The 23,994-nt window shown below is 41.3% G+C and overlaps 1 protein-coding gene across 1 annotated transcript in view; it reads right to left on the bottom strand.

Annotated features, from left to right (window-relative positions):
• DEPTOR (DEP domain containing MTOR interacting protein) overlaps window positions 1-23,994 on the bottom strand; it is a 94,459-nt gene that overhangs the window by 25,196 nt on the left and 45,269 nt on the right. Inside the window, exon 4 of the mRNA XM_081117088.1 lies at window positions 16,963-17,141. Coding sequence (XP_080973214.1) covers window positions 16,963-17,141 — 179 coding nt within the window. The remainder of the gene's footprint in view (window positions 1-16,962; window positions 17,142-23,994) is intronic.

Here is a 23,994-nt window from a genome sequence, read left to right as displayed (position 1 = left end):
AGGGGTAGAGACATGGAATGGGCTGGTTTCATACCCACATGTGTCGGATAAAAAAACATCCCACAGGGGGTGTTGGGGGTGGAACACCTGAAGTGCCCAGCTCAGGTGAAGGAGAAGGTTGTGCCATTGGACCCTACAGGACACCTACTACATTAGGCTACTCTACCAGAGAGAATTTCAACAGCATAAAAAAGGACATGGAAACCATAAAAAAAGAAAAATAGTTGGAAATGAAGGATACACTAACTGAAATGAAGAATAATTTACAGGAAATCAACAATAGAGTACATGAAGCCAAGAATCAAAACAGTGATTTGGAATATAAGGAAGCAAAGACATATAATCAGAAAAGTATTCCCCAAAAATGAGGGTAGTGTAAGGAGCCTCTGGGACAACTTCAAGCATATCAACATTTGCATCATGGATCAGGGGGTCCCAAAAGAAGGAGAGAGAGCGCCAGAAATTGAAAACCTATTTAAAAAAATAATGATGGAAAACTTCCCTAACCTGGTGATGGAAATACATGTACAAGTTCAGGAAGTGCAGAGAGTCCCAAACAAGATAAACCCAAAGAGGCCCACACCAAGATACATCATGATTAAGATGAAAAAGTTTAAGGACAAAGAGAGAATCTTAAAAGCAGGAAGAGAAAAACTGTTCGTTACCTACAAGGGAGCTCTCATAAGACTGTCAGCTGTCACTCACACACTTGGCAATGAGTAGTCTTCTTGTGAAACCATATTGTAGGTAATGTGTGTGTGTGAGGGGTGATGATAGGGGAGCACATCTCTTTCCCCAACTAGGTCACTCGGCTTGGGAGCCCAGACTGTGTCTTAATCATTCTGGCATCTCAAATCCTGGACTACTATGTGTTCAGCTGAATGTGCTCCATAAATGGCTGGAAGGGAATTGTCGTGGTGGGTGGCCAGAGGAATGAACAGCATGTCCCGAATACAGGGAACTTTGAACTACCTAGTTCTTGTATATTCAGCAGTTCCCCCAAACCAATCTGTGGGCTGACGGTAGGTCATGAAGAGTTTGCTGGGGCATGGAGAAATTAAAACATTAAGAACAATGCATTGAGTTTTTTCTATAACATTGAGTTTCATACATTTGCTTGGTTTGTGAGGATAGCCCTAGGTATAATAACATAGATCATCATAGTTACAAAAGTTGAAAGAGTGCAGGGAGGCATCCATACTATAGCATCAATCAATCACACATAACACCCATTTATTTATTCAACAATCTGAGCACCTACTAAGTGCACATGTCCGAGCTATATATCTTAGCAGGATGAGAGGAATATGACACTTTCATCTGCTCATCCTTTCAGGCTTATCAATACCAAAGTCTGCTAAAAGAGACTCTGTTTCATATAAGAACAAACCAATTAGGTTGGGACTTTATTGAAAACTCTCTTATGCTGAATAACTTAGAGAATAATATGCAATGGAAAGCAAAGGTTCTAGCATCACCACTTCAGTTTGATCCCATTTCTGCCATTTTTACTAGCTGTTATTTGGGCAACTTACTAACAGTTTTAAACCTCTTTTTTTTTTTTGGGGGGGGCATAGTTTTTCTGTGAATGGGATAATTTATGGAAGAGATTCTAAATGACATCTGACATATACAGTGTTTTAAGTGTTCTTAGGCTCCTAAAAATTGACTTCAGCCTTTGGCCATTTAAGCTCCTGCACAGAACCCATTTCTTCTGTGTGTTTTTTTCTGCCCTTCTTTCAAAGAATACTTTGTCCATCTCCCATGAGCATTTCTGTCACATCTTCACTCGTGAAAAATATGAAATCTTAACCAGATATCCAAGTCTGGCAAGTATCCCACTAGGAGATATTTCAATCTCAGAAGTCAAAGGAAAGCAAGAATTGAAGGAGTGAGTGAAGACACAGGAAGTTTTAGAAAGTAACTACATTAAGAAAGCCAAACTTTTTTTATATATAGCCATAAATTACATATGTAGAGTCTCAAGAAATAAACAACAGCTAAACGACATAAAGTTTATATTCCAAAGAGAAAAAAAAGTTGATTTTTTCTACACTTCAACATGGCATTCTCCATGTTAGATACAAAAATCCTTTGCTGCACAGGCAACTTGGTCTTTGTAAAATACAGAAAAAATAACCTAAGATCTGGGGGGGGAATTAAAGAGAAGGAAATAAAAATTAAGGAGAACAGTAACTGTTGTCTCTAAATTTTGCTTGTTCCAATTCTTCATTTTTCAGATTTCAATGCTAACCAGAACCTTTATATTATGGTAAATGTTGTGACATATAAAATGTAACAAATTTCAGTCTTTGTTCCTTGAGAATTTTAATATCTAAACAGGAAGAGACAATGTTCAAAGCTGACATTTAATGTCTAATATTCTAGTTGTACTCATATCATCAGCTGTAATTGAAACTGACAATTTTGTAGTCATTCAGTTGATAATTTCTGGGACTTTCCAAGCCGCCTCTGTTGCACTGGGGGGATTCTCTAGGGGCATGTCTTGGCATTAAGTGAGAAATAAAATAGGAGGAAAACCAGACACAGCCAGAAAGCTGAAGAATGTAAATATAAAAGGATCTTATTGTTTAGGAAAATAGGGGCTCGAGAAGCACAATGCTGTTGATATTTGGTAAAAGAAAACAGATCCTTACTCACAGTGTGCATTTACTTTCCAGAAAGCATACGGGAGATGTCATGTAAGCTATCACAATAATAAAGTGACACAGTTCAGATATATTCTTCTTCCTGTGGATAATGTAGCTACATTTTTTTCCCTTAAAAATTATTAGGATGATTTTTAGCAAACATAAAGACATTTTTTAAGCTGATTATCTAAAGGGAGGAAATTGGCTTTAGTTCCACCCACACATACAGTCCAGGAATGAAAACTTATCATCTTGAGCCCTACAAGCTTAGCTGAATATAAAGGACATTTTAGGCTACTTATCTAGTTGGAGGGAGGAAGGTCACATACTTTCATCCATCCTTGAAATGTTTTCTGGCACATGACATAACACAACAGGCATCATGAAACAAGGGAACTGAATCCAACAGTGTGATAAGGCTGGGATGAGGGTGGGGGAAAGAGAATGCAGGTATCAACAGTTCCTTGGACAGCACATCAGGAACACTTTTTTGAAAAGGTGGTCTTGGATATGGGAATCACATAAACAATTTAGTGGGGTAAAAAGAGGGCTTAAACAGAGAGGGGAACAAAGATACTGACTATTATAATGAAGAAGAAGGTCAGTAAGGATGAGGCTGGGGAGGCCAAGACTGCAAACCACTGTCAAAGCTAAAAGGTCTTCAAGGTCCTCTTAGAGACAGAGGACCCTCACTAGCTGCCACCTGTTTATCCTTGGAGTTTGTTGGTGCTCTTAAGTAATGTCTGTAGGTCCTAAGTGGTCCTCTCAGGAGGAGATACGGGGATCAGAAGGAGATAAGAAAGCACGCAAGAGGAAATGAAGCAAGTGGTAGCTTGGAGTGACCTCCTCGATGGCTCAGAATGACCCTCCAGCATCCTATCATCACTACATCCCACAGCAGCAGAGCTGGGTGGCGCTCACCCCTTCGCTCAGTGTACAATGTGGCCGAAGGATCGTACCAACAAACTCCAAGGATCAATAGGTGTCAGACCCAGTCCTCCAACTTAGTGTTTCTAAAAGGCAAATAAATTGTGCAGTGAAAATGCTGCAACTTCCCTGCCAACAACAAAGAAGTGTTCAGTTGTTTCGCACATCCAGGGGTGCACGGGCACTCCTTTGCTCCTGCTACATCAGAGTTTCTAGAGAGTTCAAGCCCCAGATATCATTTAGTATGTTGCATATGAAAAACACCATCAAGACTAAAAAATACTAATATTATGCTTTTTAATCCTGTTGGGTGGAAAACAAAAACTGAGAATTAACTACAACAAAAGATTAAAACTATCTTTAAAAGGGAATCTGAGCCGTGGCTCAGTGGATAGAGTGTCGGCCCACCCACTGACGAGTCGCAGGTTTGCTTCCAAGGGCATGTACCTGGGGTGCAGGTTCATTCCCACCCCTGGTTGGGGTGCCTGTGGAAGGCAACTGGTCAAAGTATCTCTTTCACATGGATGTTTCTCTCTCTCTCTCCTCCTCCCTCCCCCCTTCCACTCTCTCTAAAACAAACAAAAAGATCAATGGAAAAAGTACCCTAGGGTAAGGAATAACAAAACAACAACAAAAAAGAAAGAAAATCTGAGCTGCACTTAAGGCCATAACCATCCACCTCGAACCATCCCATAGGGATGCAGGAGCTGAAAGAGCCCTGCTTCCTAGAGCAGCCAAAGTCCTTGATTCAAGAGCATTAAGCAACTGTGCTTAAGTGCTCACGCCACATAAGGACAGGGCTTGGGACACAAAACTCTTCAAAAGGCAATAACAACAGTGAGTCAGAGAACTAGAATAATTACTTCCTGAGCACTGACAACACTGAGAAGGGGATATGAAAGCAGGAAATTGTTTTAAGGCATGAAGTCCTATCAACTGATATAACTAAAACAAAACACTTCACATTCACAAAGTTAGAAGCCAAATACGCTTATTTAATTGATTGGCGAGAGTAGACAAGGTGAGAAAGAAAAGAGGAAAAGGGATTCAAAGTAAATTCAGTAAAGTCAGCAGGGGGCATGTAAGGTACAGCACAGGGGATGCAGTCAGTACTATTGCAGTGACTACGTGTGGGGCAGGCGGATAGTAGACTCACTGGGGTGATCACTTGCTAAATTATAATATGTCTAATCACTACGTTGTACACCTCAACCTAACATAATATCAGATGTCAAATGTAGCTGAAAAATAAAAATAATTAATTTTTAAAAAGAGAGCAATCAGGAAGAAAATCAAAACACAGCGTTGTGATTACACAGGCTTAGAAAGGTAATAAACAGAAAGAAGGTTAGGTTATGTTTTATTCCTCTCCATGCACCATTAAATAACAGCCGGCTGCATTCTAGAGACTAGAACCTTTATTGTTAGTGATAAAATTCAGAGCAAGGGGTATGTTTCTTCTGAAGAAACATGAAGCTGTTTTCAGAGCCTAGATCAGAATGGAAGTGCAGAGAGTTCTAAAAACAAGTTTATGCTGTCTGGCAAATGGAATGCTTCAGATACGTAATTCAAATACAGAAATGTGTAACTCTATTCTAGATCTTTTGGAGTGGTTGGCATCAATCCAAAGGCCTAATTAAAGCACTTCAGTATTGGTTTATGTAACAAGAATACATTCAGCATAGAGCATATATAAGCTACTGTTTAAGACCAGCAATGGGTGAGGCATCCAAGTTATATAAACTCCACCCAGCAAGGCATCGGACGAGGAGGATATTGATGACAACAATAATGATAATAACCATCAGCTAACATTTATTGAGTGATACTCTGTGCTGGGTCCTGGGCTACATACACTGCATGATTACGTCATTTAGTTCTCTTAGCAGCGCAATGAGAGAGTTATTATAACTATTCTCATTTTAAAGATGAGAAACCAGGGATTATACAAGGTGAACTTGCCCAAGATCCCAAAGTCATTAACTGAAAGATCCAAGGCAGAAATACTGACAAATTAACTCTGGAATCCATCCCTTAACTTCCTCAGTAGTCTGTCTCCCATCCAAAGATGTGATGATGCCAAATGTTGAGGCAGATGGGCTTACAAACATAAGAAAACAGAGTCCACTTTTCCCTCATTTATTCCCGTCTCCACCTTACAGACGGCAGTTTGGCTGGGCATGTTTTCTACAGAACTCTTCACCAGGGCGCAATGTTTATTACTTTGGAATTGCTTATTACAAGGACATAGCAATAACACAGAACATGCCGCTCTGGCCTCAGATGGCCCTGGGCAAAACACCAGCTTCACTCTTTACTAAGTTACCTAACTGCCCTGAACTTCAGTTTTATTCATTGTAAATGAATTCAGGCACAAGAAAATAATATAGGGCCCATGAGCATTTCTGGTTCACAGACACCCAATTAAGATTAGCCATGTGTGGGCTTCCAATCAAGGGCCCAGGGTGTCCATGCCCAAAGGTTGCCTTTCCAAGGTACAAGCCTTTACAGACTTCACCTATGTGTAGGGGAAGGGTCTTGAAGCAACTCTAGGCGGTCTGGGGGGAGGGGGGAAAGGAGGCATCCTACCTAAACCAGATAAACTCAGCAGGGCCAACAAACTCAGAGAGAGACATCCAATGTGGTGCTGGGGGTACTGGAGTCAAAGGCTACCCAGGAACCACTGGGTGTGAAAGCCCACCAAAGGCTCACTCCTGGATGTGTACTGTTCCCAGGAAGGTTACCACATTAACCTGTGGTGCTGTACTGCACAGTCATTTATCAGGTGTTCCTTAAGAGCTGAGGAGACTACACCCTCGAAGGAGGAAGCAGCAGACATTCAGAAAAAGAAGATATCAGTGGTGAGATTTAGTGTTTTTTCTTTTAAAATGGTCTTCATATATTTTCTCTATTATTTATATTTGTACTCACCTTCTCTTAAACCAAAAAGGAAAATAGAAGTTATAGGAAAAATCTCACCTACTTTTTTTTTTCAGTAAGCTTTCTATTTTGGAATAATTTTGGATTTATAGGAAAGCTGCAAAGATAGTACAGTTCCCCGAGACCCCTCACTCAGCACCCCTAATGTTAATTTAAGCATGGCCAAAACTAAGACATTCACATCGGTACACCTGCCTATTTTAAATCTAGCTTAGACACACGAGGAACTCAGTGTGTGGACACAGGAAGACAACTCTTCCTTGGAAGCTCATGTTTCATAGGGAAGGTCACTAAGTTACCTAATAAAAAGAAATTTGTCCTTGTGGCCAACAAGGCAACTGCCTGCCCAGAACCCACTTCCCCTTTCTTCCACCTTTATAATTTGTTCAGAGCAACAGTGTGTCTGCCAAAAAGTATCTGATTCACTGACTGCCCTCCAGCAAGGGGTGACCATGAGGCGTAGCTCTGGCCCAAGCGACGTCGGTGGAAATCCCTGGGAGGGCAACCCTTCCTAAATAAAAAGCAGTCTTGCGAGGTGACGCCCTTTACCCTTTACCTCTGTCATTCCATCTTCTCCCTGCCCCTAGCGCAGCCACGTGGCACTCAGGACGCCGGGTCCACTAAGAAGAGCAGAGCAGAGAGGCGGGTGGAGCCGCGTCCGCCTCATCAGCCCAGGATGCCCCGCCTGGCGCAGCTCGGGCGGGGGGCAGAGGCGCTTCGGTCATTACTGTGCTTTCTGGTATTTGTAGCAAAACACCATCTGGATACTGTTCCAAACTCAGGTCTGGAGACAGGAAATCAAAGGCTCAAAAGACAAATGCTTTCTATTCTCTTGCAGCCCACACCTTGTTACAAAACCATGCTTGACTCAGAGGCCAAGAATGATTAGACTGAAAGTCACTCCGGGGAATATGCCTTTCAGCAACTCGGCTCTGACTTCCCCAGGACAGACTGGCTCTCGACAGTCACCGGGCCTCAGTTTTCCACCTGTGGGAAAGGAATTACAGTAACTTCTTTTATCAAAAGAAGTAAAATTAATCAACATAGGGGAATCCACAGATCTCTGGAAGACAGGGTCGTAATCATGCCAATGCACCAATAATATCGATCTGCTGTCAGCAAAAATCCAAACGATCCCACGGTGAAGACCAGAAATTTATGAACGTGCTCCTGAATTTGGGGCCACGTAACTGGGTAATTCCTTTCTGGGCAAAAGGAAAACAGCCAATAATGCAGTCAGCTATTTCTGACTTGTGAAAATATGTTAAAAATCAAAGGAAATATTTAAAAATCAGAGGAGAAAGAAGACATGACTCTGAAATCACTGGGGAAGGGAGAACTGTCACCATTCTGGACACGTGTGTGGCCAGCACCCAGCTTTATTGGGGTTTCCAAACTGGGACCGCAAAATATGATAACAAGGTGCTTCCTCGACACAAACTTTCAGGAATCTGGGTGACAGGGGAACAAAGATCTCTGAGATAAGGGACTGAGAAATGAAATACAGCAGGTTCTCAAATAATGTCAGTTTGTTAGAACACTGATGAGATGCCATAGGAACTTAACTATTTTTATAAAGGTAATGCCTATATATGTGTGTGTGTGTGTGTATATATATATATATATTATTAATTTTAAGAGAGAGGAGAGGGGAGAGAGAGAGAGGAACATCCATCAGGTGCCTCCCACATGCACCCCAACCAGGGACTGAACCCACAATCTGGGCATATGCTCCGGCCGGGAATAGAACCTGCCACCTTTTGGCGTATGGGGTGATGCTCCAACCAACTGAGCCACACTGGCCAGGGTGGAACTTAACTCTTTCTTCTATCAATTAGCCTGTGGTAAAATTGGTTTCCTTGTACACTGTTTTGCTTAAAGTAGCAGAAATAACCAACGATGTTAAGTGAGGACTTTACTGTACCTGCTCGCCAGGATCCCACCCTGCCCTGCTCTGGTTTCCAAAAGGTCTAGAGCTGTGCTCTTCAGGATGCCAGCCGCTGGCCAGACGTAGCTGCCACGCACTTGAAATGTGGCAAGGGCAAACTGAGATGAGATGTTAAGTATAAAATACACACTGAATTTTGAAGACTGAGCATGAAGAAAAGAACATACAATAGCTGATTGGTATTTTTCATACTGCTTATACTGTGAAATAATATTTTGGAGTTAGTGAGTTGAAAATATTATTAAGATTAATTTCATCTGTTTCTACTCTTCTTTTGCTACGGCTATTAGAAATTTTAAGATTGCAAATATGGATTGCATTTGTGGCTTACATCACATTTCTATTGGAAATAGGATCAGTCTAGAGACTGGTATCCCATAGGAACAGACAAGTTAACCAAAAGACAGGTCCATCTTGATGAAATGGATATGAAAATAACTGTCATAACTGCCCTAGGGGAGCATGGGGCCAAGACAGAAATTCCAGGACAACCTTCCCAGCTTCTGAGTGGGAAGGGACCAACACTTGAGTGATCAAGAATGGGACAGAGTCAGAGCTAGAAAAAACCCCACCTGTGATGAGAAACAGAATGGAGACGTTTCATTTCTCAAAGAACAGCCTCTAATTTTTTGTCCCACCTTTCCAATCCCACCTAGAGTGTTATGGTCAAGCTCACGTCCATCAGTAACCAGGACTTAATTACATCACAGGGCTTCTTGACCAGGAGGAGAAAGGAAAGGCACATCAGAATCAGCAGTCTGAACTGTCCATTCCACCCAGGAGACCCCGATATGTTCTAATAAACCTGAGACCCTGGCCTCTATGCCCCACTAAAAATGACCGCTGAAATCCCTGAGTCCTACGCGACCACATAAGGCCAAGCTGCGCACTTAAGACAAGACTGCCTACCTTAGATACAACTGCGTGGACTGTGGGCTTGTGTTTTAAGACTTCCCCATACTGTTGTGAAAACTGCATTTGGGGAAACTGAGGATGACATGCTCCAGGGGACACTGAGCGACAAGCTGTCAACAGAGAGGCAGCAGTCGGGAGGAGCACAGGCCTCACGGCCACACTTGGTCTGCATCTATCAGGCCTGTTCTGTACACACGAAAAGAGTTATACTGATGTCAAGTAAGGAGAGAAATACTTACAGCTATGGCACTGTTCACAAAAGACCTCTGTTCTCTGTGCATAACACTTCTTTCTTTTGGAAGATTACATCAGATAAGGCATCTCTCCTCCCCTTCCCATTTTCTGTAAGTTAAGGCTTGCTGCAGCGACAGACCTATTTTACTTTAACCAAAATCAACACCATATTGTGTGCCAGCATGTGAGCCCTTGACTTTACCAAGCCACCTTGTTCCCTTATGTTTGCATTGCAACAGCAATCTGGCTTTGTGCGCTTTCCTCCCTGGTCTGGACTCAGCTATAACAAAAAGTAAAAAGAGCCAAAACGTATCAGAGGGCACAGTGGGAAAATTCCCAGAAATTCTAAATGGAGAAAGTAAAAAAGTATTAGATTATGGCTGCTGACATAAGATTATGCTTAAAACATTGAAGGTAGATTAAGAAAATATGTTCTACCCAGTCTTTATCTTTTTTCTATTCAGTCTAACACTTAGGAGCTAAGAATGATTACACTAGCTGCAAATGCCTCAACACTGTCATCTAAAACAGAAATAACAATACCAAGTGCATTAATTGGGGGGGGGGGGGGATTAAATAAACTAACAGCAATTTTAAAAAAACCATCTGTCATCTGTCTGTTGTTTTAGCCTGCTAAGCACTCATTTCTCTGTTGTAACAGAGCTTCCTCCAAAAAAAATTTTTTTTGGTAGAACTCCCACCCATCCAGGCTCAGCCAATCAGAGCTCCTCTGTAGAGTTTAACATCTGGAAATAGCGACTGTATAAGCAGAAAATAGCTAGGGCTGATTTATCTGGCTGTAGCTGGCTACAAATGATTGCCCCTTAGTCATTAGCTGCTGGCACCTGGATCCCCAAGGTCCAGTCTTCGCAGAGAATTCTGCTAAGTCAATTTAGTGAGAATCCCCTCACCATGGACATCTGAGCACTCTTTGGTAGATATATATTTTTAAATATGTTTTTATTGATTTCAGAGAGTGGAACAGAGAGGAAGAGAGAGAAACATCAATGATGAGTTAGAGTCATTGATTGGGTGCCTCCTGTATGCCCCTTGCTGGGGATGGAGCCCATAACCCTGGCCGGGAATCGAGCCTCAGCCTCCTAGATCATAGATCAATGTTCAACCACTGAGCCACGCTGGCCAGGCGCACTCTTGATATTTGATCAGGTTCTCCATCCTCTGTCTTTGATGTTTAAGTCCTTGACCTGCCATTAGCGAGAATTCTCTTAAGTCGATTTAGCAGGAATCCCCCTACCCTTGATGTTTCCTATTAATAAATTTCCATCCACTGACCTCCTCTCCCTGTTCCACAGCTATGAATCCCCACTTGTTCTTGTTGTATTTGGAGCTGAGCCCCACCTCCCTCCCTTAATGTAATACCCCTATTGCAATAGTCTTGAACAAAGCCTTCCTTACTGTTTTAATAAGTGTCAGAATAATTTTTTCTGTAATATCATATGATCTTGGGCAAGCTGCAGTTCTGACTGTGGCCTCAATCATCGGTGCCTTTTTATTTCCTTCTTTCTCCCTTCCTCCTGTCCTTCCTTCCCTCTCTTCCATCCTTCCTTTCCTCTCTCTCCCTTTCTTTCGTGGGCTAGGCTATTCGAGGCTTAGGCTGAACTCCGTCAGTGATCTTCATTACTGGAAAGATGGGCAATTCCTGTCTGGATCTGGCACCTTGCTCCCTCTACAGCCCCCAAGTTCTTTCTTCGTGGCCACCGAGTGAATGTCTCATCCAGACAGGGGGAGACCAGGGCAAGCACAACCACCCTCAGCAGCTGGGAGGGCTAAAAAGATAATACGCGTAAAGCCGCTTTGCGTATTGCAAAATGTTATATAAATATACTTTTAAAACAAAAGGAAAAGAAAGGCGGCTTGATGAAGTGTTGAAATTGTTGAAGTGCTCTGACTAAATCTCTAAAAGAGGAAATTATACGCCTGGACACAGCAGCAGTAGCCCGATTGTTCAGGGTCAGCTGCTGCAGCTGTGAGCAATTTACCCACGTGATTATCTGGTTTCTATCTCCCTCCATTTAAGGATAAGATAGCTGCATAGCAGCTAATGCTGTTGAGGGAGAGAGTTTATGTAAATACAGAAATGTGTTCATCACTTTTGATCTCAAGGTACCTAGCGATGATTGCTTGCAGAAAGAATCTTGTATATTTTCAGGCTAACAGTTTCATAGGTGCAATATCTGCCAGACTGTGTGAGCTGATGCAATAAAAGTTGAGAATTTTTTTCCTGGTTAGTATAGCTTATAATTAGCATCCAGTCTTCTTTAGTAATTAAGAGCTAGAATGCCTTGATTTGAATCTTCAATCTACCATTTATAAACTCGTCTTCAGCAAGTTACTTAACCTCATCTTAAAAATGAGAATAATTTTGATATCTAACTCATGGAGTTATTGAGTGGAATAAATGAGTAAATGAGTAAAGTGATTAGAACAGTAGCTGGTGTATAAGAAGCTCTATAAATTTAAAGGTTATTCAGAGTTGATGAGATCACATGCAATGCTCGCAATGGAGGGCCATGAGAGGCAGACGCTGTGCTAAAAGCTTTGCCAACCACTATCATTAATTCTGACAGCAACTCTATGCAAGAAAGAGTTACCATAGCTGCCCTGGTACAGAACGGCCTGCTTGTGGGGCTGGTACATCACTAGCATCTGGGAACTTGGCCTTCCAAAGAATCCCTAAGTTACTAACCGATAAGGCAACTTTGTCCACCTGGGGCATTGAACTCTGCTATACCAGCCCGCTTAGGTTGTTTGTGCAAACACTGTGATTTATGGAGAACACGTGCTTTCCTTCTGAGAGTCTGGAATGCTGGTAGTCCTGTCCCTGATAAAGGAAGGAGTAAGATCTGTATGGCCATGGGAGGGAGAGCAGAGGAAGCCTGAGTCTGGATTCTCCAGGCAGCACCTGGTATGTCTTTTTCCCTTATGGATCCTTCCCTGTGTCCTTTAACTGTCATAAATCTTAGCCACTATATGTTGAGTCTTCTAGTACATGTGGGTGGTCATAGGATCTCAAAAAACAAAAGAAAGCAAAACAAAACAATTCTCAGAGGTATACAGTGTGACTCTAATTTCATAAATTTAATAACCCGAGGAATGGAAGAGTTGATATGTCGACAGGGCCACTCAGTAGGTGAAAGAGCTGGGACCTATATCCTGCCTGTCTCCCTCCAAAGATCATGTTCATTCCGGTGTGTGAGGCAGCCACACCTGATTATACACATTCTGGGCCAAAGAAAACTTTCTAAGGCACAATGACTGGTAGCTACGGGCTAGTTATACAACCTTGGGTAAATATCTTAAAGGCTTCTGAACTTCATATGTATTCACTGTAAAACTATAATAATTATAATATCAGTATCATAGAATTGCTGTGAGGATTTAATAAGATTATATGTATATGTCATATGTGTGAAGCATATACATATTAAATACATAATATATTAAAATCTATAAAGTATTTAGCCCAGTGCCTCATAAAAGGTAAACCTCAATGAATGAAACAGCTAGATAAATATGTACATAGATGGCCAATATACATTTGCATAAATATGTACATATATACATATATTCATATGTATCAATAGATACATACATATGCATACAAGTTAATTACTCATCTGACTAGTTCCAACTTAACTATATAACATCATTCACTATTTACAAATGAAGCCAATTAGGGTTGTATAAGTGGGCCTGATTTTTACATCCACAGGTTTCAATCTAGGGGACCATTCTTACCCAGAAACCTTCTATTCAAAGCCTAAAAGATGACTTTCTTTAATGTTTACCCCGTGAAATTAATTATTAGCTGGACAATTCAGAGCTTTACTTAAGAAACTACATGGTATTCGTCATTAGCTCTAACATATATATAAGTGGTGGTCACATTTTCATAACTTACAGTTAGAACTGTGATCTAGCAATGAACTGCTGTGCTGGGAAACTGGAACTCCCTTAGAAACTCTAACTTCTATACAGAGAGAATATTCAATCCTCCTAAAACCATGGAAAGCAACATCTGTGGTTAAGATCTGCTCTCAATAATGCCTGATTTTATCCCTTCCATCACGATTTTACAGCATTTATGTTTACAGCATTACAAATTTATACTATACTTGAAGTATGATTACTCACTCTTTGAAAATCATTTGGAAACAATTCATGGCATCCTCTATCTTCCCTCTGAAGTCGAGATGTGCAATATCAGTCAGTAAATTGTAGCAGAAGAGGTTGGTTTTCTCCTAGAATTTGATGCCACCAAGTTTTCTTTCTGGAGCCAAGATGACAGAACTAATTCCAACCCAAACACACCATTTTTCTGTGGGAAGCCCCCATCACCCCAACCAACTTTGAGTTCGCACGTATTAGCAGTAATATCCATTTGGAAATTCCTACCCAAGTGGCCTCAGACAAATTATTGAACCTACTGGTGTCTTTGTTTCCTTTTCTGTAAAACAGAAATAATAAGAATACCTGCCCTATAGTTAACAACAAAATGTTGTGCATTTAAGCATTTAAAAACTTGTGAAGAGGATTGGCCTCATGTTAGGTGTTCTTACCACACAAAGAAATAAATTTAACAACAACAACAAAAATAATATCTGCCTCAAAGAGTTTAAGATATTTAAATAAGTTAATATGTGTAAAAATCATTAGAAAAGTACCTAGCACATAGTATTGAATGAATGAATGAATGAAAAATATATAGTATACAATTTACTGTTTTCTAATTGCTTCTATATCCATCTTATTGCCCCAAAAAGACTATAAGCTGTTTAAGACCAGGAGCCACAATGGCACTATATACATGTCTATCTAACTTCCACTTGCAGTGAACTTAACCCCAGCAGCAGACATATTAGGCCATTAATAAACAGTTGTGAGTTTGACTGTAGCAATATCAAATAGGAGAAAACACCCCAGAATACACTGAGTGCCTTTCTAACCAATGCCTTTAGATCAGTGGCTTTCAAAATACTTGACCCCAACACAATTTTTATGTTGCTAATCAATACACACATATATTTATATAATGTATATCTAACTGAAATTAAAGTTTTGCAGAACAATACTTAACCTTAGTACATAAAATATGCTCTGATGTTTTCTATTCCAGTTAAATCCAGTCCAGGGCATCTCAAACTTTCATGGGCATTCAAATCACTTGGACATCATGCTAAAATGCATATCAGATTCAGCAGGACTTGGGTAAGATCAGAGTTTTCATTACTGTCATGTTCCCAGTAATACTCTGGGTCCACGGACCACACTTTGAGTAGTAGTCGTCTAGTCTAATCTATTTAAAAAAAATTTTAATGCTGGAATAGCTCCTTAAGTTTATTTCAAAGCCCAATAAAGAAAGAGTTGCAATCTGCTGTTTGTAAAACATGGCTCCAAATAATTTCAGAAGTGTCTTTCATTTATCTCTGTAATTCCACTGTTATCTTCCTAGCCTTGGGAATAGAAATCCTAGGCCTACACAGAAGTGGGGGTAGGGACTTCACAGCAAGAATGACTCAAGTATTACCTTTCCTGCCTGGCCAGCATGGCTCAGTGGTTGAGCACTGACCTAGGATCCAGGAGATCATGATTTGATTCCAGGTCAGGGCACATGCCCGTGTTGTGGGCTCGATCCCCAGCAGGGGGCGTGCAGGAGGCAGTCAATCAATGGCTCTCTCATCCCTGATGTTTCTCTCTCTCTCTCTGTCTCCCTTCCTCTCTCTGAAATCAATAAAGATATATTAAAAAAAAAAAAAAAGTATTACCTTTACTCTTGACTTAGGCTGAAATGCCCATCTGTTTCCTGGCCCTTTTCTCACTGTTCTAAACCTACACCTTGCAGCTATGTTAACAAATTGTTGAACACTTATTAAGAACAGAGCAGTGAACCAAGTACTTTATGTCTAATCACATATATTTCTGCAACCACCCTATGCAGGTATGCCCACTTCACAGATGAGAGAAGGTAAATAGCTCATAACTGGCCGAGCTGGGATCCCAGAGATTATGTTTTTGTGACAGCCAGCCTCCAAGATGGTCCCAGTGATCCTTGCCTCCTGGTGTTCACACTGAATAGGGCTGACCTGGTAAACAATAGCGTACTGAGGATGTGACAGTGTGTGACATTCTAGGCTCAGTTAGAAGCCATTGTGGCTTCTGTCTTGCACTCCCTTGGACAACTCGCTTTAGAAGAAGCCAAGTTGCCATGTCATGAAGAAGTCTACACAGCAATGGACTGAAGCTTCCTGCCAACGACCAGCACCAACTTGTTAGGCATACAAGTGAGCCACTGTGGAAGCAGATCCTCCAGCCTGTCAACCTTCGGGTGACTTGTAGCCCCGCTGACATCTTGACTACAACCTCATGAAGACTTCAAGAGAGAGCCATCCACCTAATTTCTCCCAAATTCCTAACCCACAGAAACTGTGTGAGATAATATTGTTTACTATTGTTTTATACTATTAAGTTTTGGGGTCATTTCTTATGCAGCAATAGATAACTAATAGAGTTCTTACCCAACAGGTTATATTGCATCATTAGGATTCAGCCCAAAAAGGAAAGTAAAAGTTTTATGAAGATCATTTGGATTACTTCACTGTGGCAGCTTGTGCCATGCAAGATTCAGCAAGTTTTCTTTCTTTTTTTTTAAAATTTATTTTTCAATTGCAGTTTACATTCATATTACTTTGCATTAGTTTCAGGTGTACAGCATCGTAGTTAGACAATCATATACTTTACAAAGTGTTCCCACCTGATATTCCCAGTACCCACCTGGTACCATACATAGTTATTACAGTATTGACTATATTCCCTGTGTTGTACTTCGCATCCCTGTGACTGTTTTGCAACCACCAATTTGTACTTCTTAATCCCTTCACCTTTTACACCCAGTTCCCCAAGTCCTCTCCCTGGTTCAGCTAATTTTCAACCTTGCAACCAACTTTGTGAGAGGTATTACTTCCCCTTCAGACTTGAGCAGATGACTTCCTGTAGCCAGCTGGGTATGGGAGTAGTAATGTTAAATCATATCGAACATAAGTTTTTAGAGATACTACAAGGATCTGCCTGCCCTCTTTAGCTTCTGCCCTCATTTGTAAACACAAAACATTCCAGAGAATGGAAGTTCCTTTATGCTGGGTCCCAAAATGAGAAGCCATGGAATAAGTACCTGAACTTGACCCCTAACTTGGGGACAAGCTAAGCTGAGCCCAAGCAGAGGCACAGTTGACTTACAGACCTATGAGTGAGAAGTAAATGTCTATGGTGGTAATCCACAAGATTTTACGTTTGCTTGTTACCATGGCAAAAGTTGAGCCATACACTCACCGTGCTGAATGATGCCATACTCCATAAGCCGGTGGCATAGTTGCTCTGCTTCTTTCCTTGTGGTGGCCTCACCTTCCTGAACCAGCCAATCCAGGAATTCAGATGCCATGAAGGTCCGCTCGTACTTGACCCCCTCCTCTTCCCGGGGCTGCAGGAGTGTGTTTTCAGGGCTCATCAGCCTGGGAGGAAGAAAGGGACACAAAATAAACCTATACAAAAGGAAAAGAGCTCATTTGAAATCCTACATTATAGGCTTCTATGTAGCATCACAGCGAAGTTGTCAGACAGACAGATGTGGCTGTCACGTGCTCACAAATGTAATTCTTAAAAGAAGGACCTGCTTTAGACATGAACAAGATGCAGTTTCTCCTAGTAATTAGGAAAAAAACTGAAAATGCTATGGAAACTCTAGCATTAGCAGACTGCATTCAGATAAGCCATCTTGAAGACTCCCATGATGAAATTTCCACCCTTACAAGAAGAGCCCCAAGAGCCTGGCCGGGTAGCTCAGTAGGTTAGAGCACCATCCCAATATGCCGTGGTTGTGGGTCCAATCCCTGGTCAGGGCACATACAAGAATTAACCAGGGAATGCATAAAGTGGAACAACAAATCAATATTTCTCTAAAAAAAAAAAAAAAAGGAAAGAAAGAAATAGCTACTAGGCTGCTTTCCAAGGATTAGTCACAGCTGAGTTGGTGTGAGCAATAAGAATTATATTTAATATAATAATGACCAGGCCCTTCTTAGAAGATGGAAAGGACAACTGCTACATATGCATCAACCCAAGTGACAGAATCATGAAGACATTTTCTAGGCAACTATGTGCAAAGATGGTCACACCAGCTCCTCTCATGCTTCTTTCCAATGCGACTCCACTGCTTCTCCCATCAAACGATGGAGTCTGCTTCCCCTTCCCTTGAACCTGCACTGGCTTTGTGAATTGCTCTGACCAATTACATGCAGCGGAAGTGACATATGAGACTTTCAAGGCCAGGCCTTCAGAGGCCTTGCAGCTCCCAGCTTCACCCCCTTGTAATGCTATGATGAGACTGCCATGTAAGGAAGCAAGGCTCATCTCCTGGAGGTAAAGAGGTCACAAAGAGAACTGATGGGCTCAGGCAACAGCCAGCACCAATTCTCGGATACGTGAACGAGGCGATCCTGGACCTTCTAACCCAGCTGACCCTCCAGCAACTGTTATGAATGAGCCTGAGATGAAAACAGCAAGGGAAACGCCATGCAACCCACAGAATCCAGAGAAATAATACATCATTGTTGCCTTAAACTACTAAGTTTGGGGTGATTTGTTTTACAGGAAGAGATAACATTCATACCAGTGGGCAATGGCAAAAAGATGTGAAAACCCACAAAAAGAGGCATGTCACACCACCCAGAAAGTACTGAAGGAACAATGAACAAATACTGGGAGGTTCCGGAAATAAACTGCATGGAATAAAGCCACGTGGGGGCAGACCTGGCCACCTACATTGGTAATGGGACTCTAGAAAGGAGAACTGAAGAGTTCACGTGCATGCCCAAGTAGGCATACCACCATTTCAACCTTTCTTTTGACCCTCAAGATATTTTGGAGTGAAAATAGAGTAAAATTAGCCTAAGTTTTCCAGTTTCGTACATTATTTCATCTATGAAGTAGTCTGTAATTCCACAAATATGGACCATGTGCCACTTCCAAGGGCTCCCCTAGTTCCCTGCCAAATCCCCTTTCAGAGCCCTCGGGGAATCACCTACTCATAACTGTAAGCTTTTTGAGAAAAGAGTCCCTGTCTACGTGGTTCGGGAATGTTTCTAACACAATAGTTCCTAAAAAAGTATTTACTGAATGAATGACTGAAACTCATTTCTGTGCATTCCCCTGCAAGAGTGTATTAAAAATGACCCCCTTAGGATGTCCCCATGTGGAGGTGAGGTGAATCAAGAGTTTCCACCTTAGTGATTCCCTCCATTTAAGATACAGACACAGACGCCTGGCCTTCACCTCTGTTTCTAACCACCCTTCCAGCTCAGTGATTTTCCTTTCAGGGTATGAGGAGAACAAGTGGATGGGAGTTTACTGGTGTCACTTCTTATAACCAGAAACACCACCTGTCAGCCCTCTAGAGCTTCTGCTAAGTAGCTGGTGGCCTCCAGACAAGTGGCTGGTCAGCGGCTGCTGCCAAGAAAAGAGACCAGTTGGCAGGCTTGCCTGGATTAGCTTGGCTTGCCACTTTATTAAAACATGCACCACCACCCTCAGCTCTTCCTTATTTCATTTCCCCTTAAAATCAACTCATGTCCTCATCCAGGTTCCTCTCTTCAAGATAAAGCCTCTCATGGGATTTGATTTTAGTATTAATATGTAGTCACAGTGTTAAAGCAAGAATTTGACTTAGTACTTGTTCCAATTATGTTTTGCTATGTAACAAGCTACCCCCAACCTTGGCGGCTTTAAATAACCACCATTTAATTATATCCTAAGATTCCGTGGGTTGCCTGAGCCTCAACTGGGCAGTTCCTCTATCAGTCTTGCTGGAGGTAACTCATGCAATTGCAGGCAGATGGTGGCCAGGACAGGGTGTCTGGCCCTGTGCTGCTCCTGAGTCAACACAGCTTCCCTCTCCGGTGAGGCAGGCTGAACACTGAGGTGCGGCACTAAAGAGGAAGGAAGCAGATACTGCCAGGACACTTTAATAGTTTTATTGTGATATAGTCCACTTGCCATGCAATTAACTTATTTCATATGCACAATTCAATGGTATTTGATATATAAAGAGAGTTGGATATGCCACATTCATATACAAATTTTTCTGTGGACATACATTTCATTTCTCTTCGATATACACCTAGAAGTAGAATTGCAGGGTCATATGGTAACTCTGCTGATGTAATCTAATTTATCCATTTCTCTTTTGTCACATGTACTTTTCGTGTCCCATTTTGGAAACCATTCCTTACCTCAAGCCCATGGAGATTTACTCCTAAGTTTTCATCTAATTTTTTATTTAAATATATCTTTATTGATTTCAGAGAGAGGAAGGGGAAGGGAGGGAGGGAGGGAGAGAGAGAGGGGGAGAGGGGGGGAGAGGGGGGGAGAGAGAGAGAGAGAGAGAGAGAGAAACATCAATGATGAGAGGGTCGTCATTGATCGGCTGCCTCCTGCACACCCCTCACTAGGGATTGAGCCTACAACCTGCGCATGTGCCCTGACCGGGAATCGAACTGTGACCTCCTGGATCCTAGGTCGATGCTCAACTGCTGAGCCACACCCGGCCGGGCTTCATCTAATTATTTTATAGTTTTAGCTCCTGCATTTAGTTCTATGATCAATTTTGAGTTAATTTTTCTACAAAGCATGAGATAAAAGTCCAACCTCACTGCTTTATATGCAGCTATCCAGTTGTCCCAGCGCCATTTGTTGAAATGCCTATTCATTCCCCATTGAACTATCTTGGCACTCTTGTCAGGTCAGCCAGCCATGCCAGGCCTTCTTAATGCCTAAGCTCAAAAGACACAGATGTCAATTACCCTGAACTACATTTGTTTGAGCCATCAGACACACGGTAGACTCAAGGGGAGGGGACACATGTGCCATCTCTTCATGGAAAGAACCATATCACATATAGGAAGAGGTGGATGTGTGGGGCCATCTCTGGAGACTAGCTATCATGTGGCTTTATTTTAGTCAGCTGAAAGGCAATTCCAGTATGTATAGCTCACTCACAGTTTTGTGTTGTTTCTTCCTCATTTATTTAATATTTTTTCACTTCACCTAAAGTGTGAGATAGTTTTAAAGACATGAGATCTAAAGACAAACATGGCTTAAGTCCTAACTCTGCACACTTGTTAGCTCCTTGACTCTGCTTCCCCAAGTGTAAGGTGGCTCCTTGGGCCATAATAATGGCACCTCCTTGGGCAGGTGTTGTGTAGCTTAAGTGTGATAATGCATGAAATGCTGCAGTCATGGTCCCAGTACACCATAAATACTGAATACACTTCAGTCATGGTGACCATGATGATGAAGATGAAGATGATGATGATGGTGGTAATGGTGCTGGTGATGATGATGATGATGGTGATGATAATGGTGATGATGATGATGATGATGATGATGGTAATGATGATGATGGTAATGATGACAATGATTATGGTGATGATGATGATGACGATGATAAAAGTTTTCTAGATGGAGCCATTATTCAATAAAGCTAAACACCTTTCTTTGTGGCAAAATAAATTAAAATTGTGTGTGTATTTCTATAGACAAGAATAACAATTCCATTCTAATTAGTGATCAGAAATATGTATGATGCTCTGAAACTCTTAGATTTTATGGAACAAATTCATTTTAGTCCTTGCTGGCCGATAATCCCGACATAAAGCTACAGGCCTTTCGAGGTGTTAGGCATGGACACTCACCTCCTGCAAGTACTCACTGGATATTGATGGTGCATGGGAGCTGACTTCAGCCTTTCCTGGATATATGTGACTCAGATTTCCCAGACTCTCTTTAACCCGGGGGAAGGCGGCATTACAATAGAAGGAACTGCTACATTTAGGGGCCAGTACAGGAATAGAAATAAGCTGATAGCGATCTCCTTGTAAATTGAAAAAAATTCAAACGAGCTGAAAAGGCCCTATATAACATGGGAACATTTGTGAATGGTATACAAGGGCACAGTCTAGGGAGGGAGTCAAAATGACCCGTAGGCTATTGAGCCAAGAACATGTTTTAGATTTTAGAGAGAATGCTTTTAGAAAAGTCAAGTGTTAATATAATGATAAATTGTTTTTAAAAGCAAAGTATACAACTCTATATTCATAATAACTATTAAAAATTAAAAATTCATTCACCCAAATAGTAAAAGTGCTACTTACCCCTGTGGGTAACTTATGAATAGTTTTTCTCTATTATTCAATTTATTCCCCAGAGAGAATGTATGATGTCTATAACTGTTTGTTATCAATAAAAAAGTAATATTAAGGTTAAGCTTATGTTTAACCAGATGACTTGTTCCTCACAAATATTTATATTAATTCCCAATATAATAAAGTAGCTCTCAAAGTACAAATTGTGTATTGAGACATATACTTCCAACATACACTTTGAGCATATAACATTGACTTATGTGATTAGCAAGAAAGCATTAATTAGGGACAAATACTTACATGAGCATTGGTGTTTTTGAGCACACCTCTATTATTTATAGAACAGATGTTTTACTGATTGACATGATTTTCATAATAATTAGTTTGGGAACTAGTAAACAGAAAGCTGTTTAGCTAATATTTATGAGTAAAAATATTACATACTGGAAAAGGTAAGGGAAAGGGAGGAAAAGTAGCACTGTACACTCTGCCAACCAATATCCTTTACCTTCCTTCACTGTCTCCACGTTACACACTGAATTAAACACACTCATTCTCACCTTCATTCCTCAGTCTGTTCTCTCACATCTTCCCTCCTTCTTTTTCCTGGAGAAATCCAAACTTAAGAAAAAAGGGGGCTCTGTGTACAGTGATACAGGTTGTTCACTGCACCATGGAACCTGGCTTCAGGGAAAAACAAGGGCAGATGTCCTGCCCAGCTCCACGAGAGCAGTTCTGTATGGACGTGAGAGACTGCCCCCGCCCGAAGGCCAGGGCGAAGGGAGCCTGGTTCTCATTTGTGCGAAGGTGCTAGATGAGAGAGTGGGGCTCTGTGTTAAAAGGCTAGATTAAGTACTAATCCCCTTTTGAAAGTATCCCAACTAAAGAGCAAAACTACAGCCCTGGCCAGTAGCTCAGTGGATCGAGCATCGGCAAGCACATGGAAGAGTTGTGGGTTCAATTCCCAGCCAAGGGCATGTACCTGGGTTGCAGTTCCATCACTGAGGGGTCTCTCTCAGACACCGATGTTTTTCTCTCTCTCTCTCTCCCCCCTCCTCTCCCTTCCACTCTCTCTAAAAATCAATGGGGGTGAAAATCCTTGGGTGAGGAGTAACCAGAAAAAAGAGAGCGATCTATACAGGTCTCTCTCTTTTTTGAACTGAAAGTCAGTGCCATGGTTTATATAGCCTCTCCATTTTTAATGTACTATATTTACCCCTCCAGCTAAACTAGAAACTTCTGAAGGATGGATACCGCATCTTAAATGCTTTTTATTTCTTAGAAAACCTAGCGCAGGGAGGGGGGTATATATTAGGTGCTTAGTAAATATTTGTTCAGCAACTGACTGGAAACTAAGATGACCACGAGCAACAGTCATGGAGAGTGTTAGTTGTCTTTGATGGTAAAACCCTTCCTCTTTGCTGGCTATTTAAAATTTGCTAGGAGCCAGGACTTTTTAGTGCTGGTTTTATGCCCTGAAGTGACTGATATTCTGGAACCTAAGTTGTAATTTTCATATTCCCCATGGTTTTGAGTGTTGTTCTATTAAACATTTTCAGAACTTGAACAGATTTAGATAGAAGCTGAGTGTGGAGTCCAAGTCCACGGCTGTCCTAAAAGGCTACATTCAGCTATGGTTTCATAACCGAAATATTACACAAGAAGGAGAGACACCAGGCACTTTTATGATGAATTCAAGACAATTCAAATCTCTGTGAGTCTTTTCAAATAACTGTCAAGGGCAGCTGGGTTCTGAAACATACTATAAAAGCTCTTTTTAAAGGAATGGTTATTATTTATTTTGGAAGCTTCCATAATTATTAGAATAGAAGAATTTGTTGCCAGAAACAAAGAAAGAAAGGGGGTTAAAGAAAAGTTTAGGAGGGGTAAGATGAAGTAATGAAGAAAAACTGAAGACAATACCAGCTAGGGGAAATATGAATATATACATATGAATATATTTAAAAGAGGTAAAAAAAAAAAAGAGTGATAAAAAACTGAACACAATGACAAGTAGAGACAGGTTAAAGGGTTGGTGACAGAGCAGCTCTGTCCTGCATATTTGTGGAAATGATGTGAAAGAGGAAGGGAGACAGCCTCTGCAATTTTTTAAATCAAGGTCTTACATTGTACAATCATAAGACTACCTCTCTGAAACAGATTTAAA

This window comes from Miniopterus schreibersii (genome assembly GCF_964146895.1).
Source record: "Miniopterus schreibersii genome assembly, chromosome: 17".
Lineage (NCBI taxonomy): Eukaryota > Metazoa > Chordata > Mammalia > Chiroptera > Miniopteridae > Miniopterus > Miniopterus schreibersii.
This window is presented reverse-complemented; position numbering and strand designations above follow the sequence as displayed.